The following is a 9,042-nucleotide window of genomic DNA, read 5'->3' as shown; positions in this document are numbered from 1 at the left end:
AACTTATTAGTTGTGTTTTTAGCTTTAATTTAAATATTGTAGGTAGGGTCCCAAACATTCAATGACTATTTACTCAAAAGCATCCATTAATTAAACTTTGCTACACCCTCCCTGGATTTAAGCCATGAGAACCTTCTTTAGACCAAAAACAAATTGCTCTTTTTCTATTTTATTCAAATATTTCATATTTAGTTTGCTGCTGAGGAGATAAAAACCAGAGAATTCATAATAAAATAATTTTGTGTTTTAAGCAGAGCTGGATTTATGGCTCCTGAGGACTTTTAATTTTGCTGAAATTTAATTTAGACACCAGTTTGGACTGATTCAAAGAGTTCCCATTTCCACTTTTTTGTAGACTTTATTCTTACAACTTCAAGTTGTTGGTAAATTTGAATGATTCCCCATTAAGATCCAGAAATCGGCTCAATTTTAATATAATTTATTTTCAGTTACATGTTGAGGATTACATCTTCCCTTTGCTCTGGACTGTCACAGTCCTGCCATAACAAATATGATCAAACAAACTGCAAATTTATTCTCATTCTTCAAGCAAAGAAATAAAACCACACAGGCATAAATGCAAGAACCCACCACAAAAAACCCCCCACAGATATCAAACATGAGGTCAGTTCGCCTCAGCAGTCTTTAGGCACAGCAAATGGATTTTCCCTGAAATGAAACATGGAGTGCAGGCTGCAAAACGCAGGTTGCCTCCACAGACTCAGTACCGTCCGTTTTCTATGAAGGACTGAAACATGTGGAAAGCTTGACCCGGCGCCCACTGGGGAACCATGTGGCCGGCGCCCTGAAACACATGAAATGCAACATCTGTGACACTCACCGAATCAGGACATGTTTTCACGCAAACATCAGCGCTTACCTTCACTGTCAGAAAAGTGATGTTTCCAAACTGCTGATAGAAACCGGCAATCTGGTCATCATGGATCCAGGGCTGGTACCTGCTGGTTGCCTGGAGAGATTTTAACACAGCGATGAGGCAAATCTTAAAGCTGCGTTATGAAGAACTGGCTTGTTTGGTTTAAATCATTTAGAAAGAACACAAACTTATCCATGCTTTCATTACGACACACTTGGATCACTCCAATTATATGGACTGATATTCTTTACAACATCTCCAAATGATTCAAAAGGCTGCAGCTCGGCTAGAACCTGGGAAACCTGAGCTTCTCATCAGACTGATTTTAAAATTCTTTTATTGGTTTTTAAAAGTTATAAATGGCTTAGCGCCGACTTACCTCCAGGATACTCTTCACTACTATTCCATTTCCAGAAAACTTTGATCAAATAATAAACTGCTCTGACAGACGAAAAGCAGAGGAGAGACCCGGCATTTGCTGCCACTGCTCCAAATTTATGGAACAACATTAGATCTTCCCAGAGTCTGAAACATTTAAAGCTCATTTTTAGTCTCTGGCATTTACATAAGGTCTGACATTGTATTCTACTTGTCCTGTTTAATTTATTTTGTTTTACTTTTACGCCTATGTCTTTTTTATTCTTTTACAGGTGGTTTTATGAATACTGTACACCACTGTGCCATAGTCAATAGTTGTTTTTAAACGTGCTTTATAAATAAGATTGACCATATCTGAATTTCTTTTCTGTGGAACAAAAAAAGCTATTTCTATTCAAATCCACAGGAAAAAACAAAACAAAACTAGTGAGCAGAAGTGATGAAACGCTGGTGACTTCAACCTCAGGCATTAATAACATATTCTCACTCTGAAGTACGTGTCACCAATCCTACAGTGGATGTATCAGAACACATTTAGCCTGACGAGCAAATCAAGTCTCCCTGACAGTTGAACTACCTCAACTCCACCACTAGGGTGTGCCAAAGCTGTACAGAAAAAAGAAAAACTATTTACTCAAGTAACTCCAGCTACATTTAATCTTTATAAATCAAGAAAATGTGTGCATATTTTGGTACATTTAAGAAGTTGTGTATTTATTGATTTAAATAAAATATTTTCAGAATGCACCTTAAATCCGAGGTCCTCCACAAACCACTGGTCTCCCAGGAAGTTGCAGGCCATGTCAGTGTCTCCGTTGTAGACGAGCGCTCGCAAGTCCAGAGAGAGCAGCTTCAGGTAAACCTCCTTCATTGTGTGGTATAACATCGAGTATTGTTGTTCAACAACGTCACTGCAACAAGGACACATAATCAACATAAACTATCTGAAAACAATAATTCACAGTAGTTCCACTTAGCGCTGCAACTAATTATTTAGTAATCAATTATTCTATCGATTACTTGGATTTAAAAGAATGGCACATTTTGCAGATTTTTTCCTTTACCTCTTTTATGCAATATCAGAAATGCATTAAAATGTAAAACGAGATTTTAAATAAGAAAATAAATACATTTATTGTCTGAATGGCAACAACACAGCATTCCTTTAGCGAATGCATCCGCAGTTAAAAAACTATTTCTTCCATCAACATGAAAAGCTCAGTGACATCGAGTCACATTTTCTTATTATTAACTGAAATAATTGTATGCAAAAGGAGCTCAAAATGAGATTTTTTAAAAAAAGGTTTTGAACCAGGTGAAGCTAAAACTGAGTTCTGGATAGAACATATTTTCACACATGTAAAATTTTTTTCCCTTTGTCTTTACTGCTCTTAATGTGTTCTTTCACCAAACGGTCTGTATACTCCATTTAGCAATTACGAAGTTAGTTGACAATCATTTCAATAATTGATTCATCAAGATGAATCATTTCAGCTCTAGTTCCATTACCGCCGTCACTTATTTAAAAAAATCTCTTAGTTGAAAGGGTAAGCCCTATTTGCGGTTTTAAAATACAACGTGAGGTAAATTATGTTCCTGTTTGCGTGGATCTACCTGCAGATGTCCCAGGGTGGCAGAATGTCTGGGATGTGCAGCGCTTTCCTCACGTCGCCTCTGTTCAGCCAGTTTGTCTGAGCCGTGCTGTTGATGCAGGGAGGGACGCCCCTCAGAGACACAGAGGACTTCTTGACATCTGGAAGCTGCGTTCGACATCATCACCAGTAATGTTGCATGACATTAAAAAGAATCTGATGGATTCACAGACGAGTGATCGAAATGCAGAGCACCTTGAAGCTGGACAGGTTTTTCCTGTAGCTCCTGAAGAGATGACCCATGGCTCGCTCGTATCCTTTGTGGTACGCTCTGAGGCCCTCGCAGTCCAGGTAGAGGGCATACTCGTTGAGTCCACTTTCATACACGATAACAAACGCCACGTTCACCTGAACAATAAAAAGGAAATGTTGATCTTCATTTTGGAAAGCCAGAAAGTTCCCGCAGGACGGTCGACACATACCAGAGTCATGCATTTCTCATTAGTGTTGTTGTAAAAGTTACAGCTTTTCTCGTCACAGCAGTTTATGTTCAGATCACGCCACAAACTGCACATGAAGCACAAACAAACCTCATAAGCGATCTGCAAAAGAATTGCTGTCACATGACAGAAACCATCTAAAAAAAAGGAACAGAAAATTCACTGTAAATTCACAAACTTATACATTTAAAGTTGGTTATTTGATGGAGTGGGACTGAAAGTCCCCTAGAACCTACAAAAACGTTAAATTAAACACAGTTTAAGTTTTTTTTTAATGTGTTTCCAAGTCTAAGTTGGGAGGATAATAAGTTCATTGAGCAGGAAAGATTTGTTTTTATTTCTGTAATTAATTATGCATTTCCCCCCCAAAAAAATTTAAAGGAATTTTTTCAATTCGAATGCAATAATCTATTGGTAGTTGTAAAAAAAAAAACAAAAAACAACAGGAATGAAATAGTAGACAAAAACAAGACATTTTAAAGCTGGGAGAACATTTGCACAAGGTCATTTTAACAGCAGAGACACATTTCAGGCAAAATAAAAAGAAACAAGCTTTGACTCAACGATGTTACCCAGTAACCAAACGAGACCAAAGTTCAGACAGAAAGAGAGATTTTCTCCTGATATACTGATCTGAAACCACTGTTAAAATTGTTATTTGTTCTTAGTCTAAAAACATTTTGGTAAACAAATAAGGATTTTAACCAATTAGACTGGAGGCAATTTAAAAAGACAAGAACAGCAAACTGAAGAGTAAAGCTTATTTTTCTATTGACGTTACAGAAGTGATACTTTTATTTACAATTACGAAACATAAATATGTTCCTGAACGTCTGTGGTTCATATACTTTTGTACAATTTCTTAAAAACTAAAAGTAGAAAGAGTTGCTTACTCTTCTCCAAACAGGCCATGGTAATAACCGAAGTAGATCAAAGATTGGTCATTGAGCGCAAAGCTACTGAGACCGTTTCCCACCGCAAAGCCCTGAAAAGACAAACATTATAATGATTCAATTAAAACAGATTAACTTTTCATCTCTGTCCGTTTTTATGATAATGGTTTGGAATTAATACAAATCTGAAATTATTTTTTAGAAAGTTAAGAGCTTAGTATGAAAGCAATCAATAAAAAAAGGTTAAAAGAACTAAAATGAAACATTCTTGTAATTACTATTGTTTTCAGAATTTTTCAGCTTTTGACCCATAAAATATAAGCGAAGGTGATTGATAACCACAACTATTGGTCGAATATGAATGGCTTTCTACAAAGTCAATTTAACAAACATACAAAGAAAAACAAAAACAGACAATATTTCTTTGTCTTTCTTCAATCATTTAAGGGACAAATGTCTTTTAGCATTTTTCTATATTTTGTTTAATCTGTGAAGAGGATCTCAAAGCCTCAACTGACTCCTCAATGAGGACAAGCAACTGATTTAAAATATTTTTCAATACATGAACATGCTTCTCAATACGCTGACATTTCTGTATTAAATATCTTTTACTGGTCATTTGCAATGTTGAAATTTCTTGCTGCAAGCAATAATTATAAAAAAATAAATCCTTGAAAACATTTCACTGCGAGTAATTCATCTACTTCCACTTCTTGAACTTTTCTACTTTTACGTTTTTTCCTGCAGCACCTCACCTTGAAGTTGATCTTAGCCTTTCCTGTTGCCACACGCAGACTCAGCGTCGGAGCGTAAACGCCTCCGTAACTCTCCCCAAAGATGAAGAACTCGTTCTGAGTAAAGTTCGGGAACTTGGCAAAGAAACTCTGAAGGGCTTTGTAATTATCGTCAGCAACCTGAGAAAAAGAACATTTACAGTCTCAAATTATCTGCAAGCTTTCTTTTTGGTCCAAGCAAGAGAAACAAACATACCTGATCATCATCCGTGTCGTATTTTTTACTGTCAGAATAAGAGTATCCCACTCCTGCAGGAGACTCCAGGTACAGCACGTTGGCGATCCTGTTCCAGCTGAATTTGTTCTCATAAAGAGTGGCTCCATCATCATTTACCTGCAAATAAAGGCCTAACAATTTAAAGTTTGTCTGAGTCAACAGTGCACAGATGCAGTTAAGTCCACGAGAAGAGAGCTCACATGAAACGGCCCGTTCTCCGACAAGAATCCGTCCAGAGAGCTGCAGCCGGGCCCGCCATTCAGCCAGAGAACCAGCGGGTCTGTGGCCGGATCTCTCTGAGAAGTTACAAACCTGCAGAACATCAGAGATAAATAATTAACCGTCATACACAACGTGGAGTGACATGGAAGCCACATGGCTTCCATGTGGCTTCCATGTTTTTCAGCAACATGGAAGCCAGGATTTATACATTTGATTTGCAACAAACTTGTGACAAGGAGCAGGATCAGAACCAGCAGAAAACAGATCCTTCAAAGTGATTCCTCTCAACTTTGGACGGAAAAGCTGCTAAAAATTAGCAGTTAAATTATGAGTTAAAGAAATCTCTGTCATTAAGCCAAGCATTACATACTGGTTTTCTTTTACCACAAAAATAAAATGCTCCACTCAGTAAAGATGATCGTTTTCCTCTCTCTGTTCCAAACCCAAATGCAGAAGTGAAATCTTCGCATTACAAAAGCACATTTTATATAGTAGGAATATTTTTCTAGTTCTTGACAATTTTTATTTAGTAGGAGCTTGCAAAGGTTGTGGTTTTCTGATCCAAACACCCAACAAATATAAAATAAAATACCCACCCCAAGACATGTATAACTGTTGTATACAAAATAAGAAAGATTGCAACTAAAGATTTGCAGCTGGTAAATTCAGTCAATAGAAATATGATTGTCTTTATTTATTCAAATATCTGAGAGTTTAGTACCCATTTAAAGCAAGAGGAAAGCTGTCACAGTTATTTATGGGTAACTTCTTAGTTCTTGTGGTTTTTATTACTCTCAAAACGTTCTAGTTCTGGGAGAGGAAGTTCAAACTGAGCTTATAGTTAAATATAAATGTGTTGCTTCAGCTGCGAGCGAATTTTAGTTTGTTCCACTTTGGGTACTGCAAAGTTTTTTTTGATATAAAAATTAAAGTCATTTTTCTTTCTTGTTGCACTTTGGACAAATAGCATTTTTTTCATCAGTGTTTAACTTCCAGTGCTTTTATTTACAGAGAAAAGTGTAAAAGAAATTCATCTTGAAAAAAATGCCAGCAGCAAGCTCACCTATTAATTTTCAACATCTTCTCTTCCTTCCTGTTAAACTTTACCTCAAAGTATTTTAAAATAGTCGACTAGCAGAACGATATTGGTGGTTATTGGCGACTGAGCGCATTGGGGAAGGTTAGGGATGAAGTGAATTTGATCTGTGAAGGATCACCTCAGTTTTCACATCGACACTGAAGGAGGGATCATTAAATATTCCTCTGAAACATTTACACAACATGTCACTGCAGGTTTCAGCAGTTCAATCAAATACCTCCAACAACTGATTTCCTGTCCTGTGCCTTTACTGCAAAATGCAGGAGTACTTTGTTGGCACCTCTTGTTGATTCTATGTTGCATCGTGTTTCTGTGTTTGATATGATGTAAAGCACTTTGAAATGCCTTGCTGCTGAAATGTGCTATACAAATAAAATTTGATTGATTGATTGATTGATTGATCTCTCACCATCAGCTGCGGTTCTGGTCGCTCACTTCCTGATGCTGAGATACTTTATTGTAGTGATTATATATTTTTTTATTGTGAAAATCCCTAAAGAAGGCTTACATCAGCTTTTACTAAAACAGATTTTCCTCTTATCTTTTCTTCTTTATTTTAGCTAATCTTCAAAGTAGCCGAAGAAGAAAAAGAGACTCTTCCACAAAACCAGAAAGTTAGGTTGTCACATGTTTTTCCAACAGTACAAAACACGGTGACTGAAAATCTCGCCGCAGCTAAGAGATTGTTTTAAATATGAAAGAATAATTACATAATACTCTCTGTAGTTTAATATACATATCTTTGGTAGTTTCAACATCTTAGCAAATGACATTTAAAGTATTTTATCAAACATTTCACACCATCACCATCAGTCAGTCACAAAGTCTCTTACCAATAATGGAGAAACTTCACATTATTCCCAGTTCCTGCCTGCAGGTATCCAGACCACTGACTGTAGTTGGTTTTGAACGTCATGCCCGGCAGATGAGTGACCTCATCGGGGGCGTACTGAGCCCGGGCGCCGAGCTGAAGGACGGACAGCAAACACAGCAGGAAACCGCCGACGTGCATCGCTCAACCTCACCTGTGTGTCACACCGAAACCCCAGACACTGAGACGAAGATCAGAGCTTCCTGCACGGAACAACACCAAGATCCAAACTTAGCGTCATATGACTGCTGCGGAGTCACGTGACCACTGCGTGCCGGAACACGGAAACAGCTCAACACTTAAATTAGGTAAAGGAAGGAACCATATTAAACATGCTACAGGTTGCTGTGTCCATTGTGGTCAAATTAAAGCAATAGAGAATATTTTCTTGGAATATAATAAACATGCACATAAAAAAAGAGACATTAATTAGAAAATTAAATGAGAATAAAAGTAAGTTAGGGATAAGGTAATTTCTTCAAAGATGTGGATGTAGTTTTTACCAACAATTTGGGTCAGGAAAACACAAGCAGATTTTTTTATTCATTTCTTTAAAAAAAATAAATAAATTAGGTGCTGTTCATTCAAAAATATTAAGAGTTCTTGTTGCTGATTCTTCACATTTTGAATCAAAGTTTGATGAGGTTTCAAATCCACAACAAAAAGATATCTGGAAACGCAAGTATATACAATTGATGGAGGATGGTGAGTTTTTTTTCTTTCTTTATGAATACTTTCTTTTTCCTTTTCATGCTCAAGTTGTAACACAGAGATGTCTTGGAATAAAAGCAATAAAAAAGAACATAATATACACTGTGTTTTTATTTTGAGCACTTCTCAAGAGATAACTTTACTCATCTCAGACCTTGGAAAAAGAAGGTTAAAAATAATTTGCTGAGTGACTTTTCCACTGACAAACACAATCGTGGGGCTTATCAATGCAAAACCTAAAACAAAGGGCAGAGACAAGTCTGAGCCACAAGGGTTGATAAGTGGACACAATAGCCTCAGATAAAGTTGTGCTGCGAAATTTAGCAAGAAAAGATAATCAATTTCAAAGACTCACCACATTTTTACTCTAATTTTAACATTAAGATGCTTCACAACCCTTCATTTATAAAAAATATAAAACATATCTGATATGTTTTGAACTATTTTTATTCAAGCTAAAATCATTTTACTGCAATCTGGGAAGAGAGTGTTAATATTGGAGTCACGCTCCCTTGCGCAAAAATAATTTAGACTTTAGTCACAGGTTTCCTCACTATTGAAAGAAAAATAAATATTTTTGAAAATAGAAGCTATTTTATTTGTCCAATTTTTATGTAAATCCAATGTAAATACATTCATGAGAAATGACTATTTAAAAAGTGGTTGAGCTTTTATTTTGAAGGCAGCAGGAAGCTTCGTATCACAAAACAAGACACGTTCAAATGAAACAGTAATCAAAGACGGCCTTGACATCAGAAATTAAACTACGACAACATTCACCAACATTTCAAACTTTTTTATCTTATGTAAAAGTCGCTATCATTAAGAGTCACTAACGTTTTGTCCGTACACGAAAGTTCTTCCGCTAAGAAATCTTGCAAAAATAAA

The 9,042-nt window shown here is 36.5% G+C and overlaps 1 protein-coding gene across 1 annotated transcript; it reads right to left on the bottom strand.

Annotated features, from left to right (window-relative positions):
• Positions 1 to 423: 423 nt before the first annotated feature.
• Positions 424 to 7,700, bottom strand: LOC114142723 (lysosomal protective protein). Its single transcript, XM_028014137.1, has 11 exons — positions 7,406 to 7,700; positions 5,452 to 5,563; positions 5,231 to 5,368; positions 4,996 to 5,154; positions 4,241 to 4,332; positions 3,330 to 3,414; positions 3,103 to 3,255; positions 2,870 to 3,015; positions 2,004 to 2,166; positions 881 to 970; positions 424 to 805 (listed from the first exon to the last, which is right to left on the bottom strand). The coding sequence occupies exons 1-11, from the start codon at positions 7,582 to 7,584 to the stop codon at positions 722 to 724; spliced, it is 1,401 nt and encodes a 466-aa protein (XP_027869938.1). The 5' UTR covers positions 7,585 to 7,700; the 3' UTR covers positions 424 to 721.
• Between the last annotated feature and the right edge of the window lie 1,342 nt (positions 7,701 to 9,042).

Source organism: Xiphophorus couchianus, chromosome 4 (genome assembly GCF_001444195.1).
Source record: "Xiphophorus couchianus chromosome 4, X_couchianus-1.0, whole genome shotgun sequence".
Lineage (NCBI taxonomy): Eukaryota > Metazoa > Chordata > Actinopteri > Cyprinodontiformes > Poeciliidae > Xiphophorus > Xiphophorus couchianus.
This window is presented reverse-complemented; position numbering and strand designations above follow the sequence as displayed.

Coding starts and splice junctions, on each gene's coding strand:
- LOC114142723 (XM_028014137.1), bottom strand. CDS start 7,584: ATGCACGTCGGCGGTTTCCTGCTGTGTTTGCTGTCCGTCCTTCAGCTC. Junction 5,155..5,230: donor ACGACACGGATGATGATCAG/GTATGTTTGTTT, acceptor TCTTTTTCTCAG/GTTGCTGACGATAATTACAA. Junction 3,415..4,240: donor CATGGCCTGTTTGGAGAAGA/GTAAGCAACTCT, acceptor CTTCATGTGCAG/TTTGTGGCGTGATCTGAACA.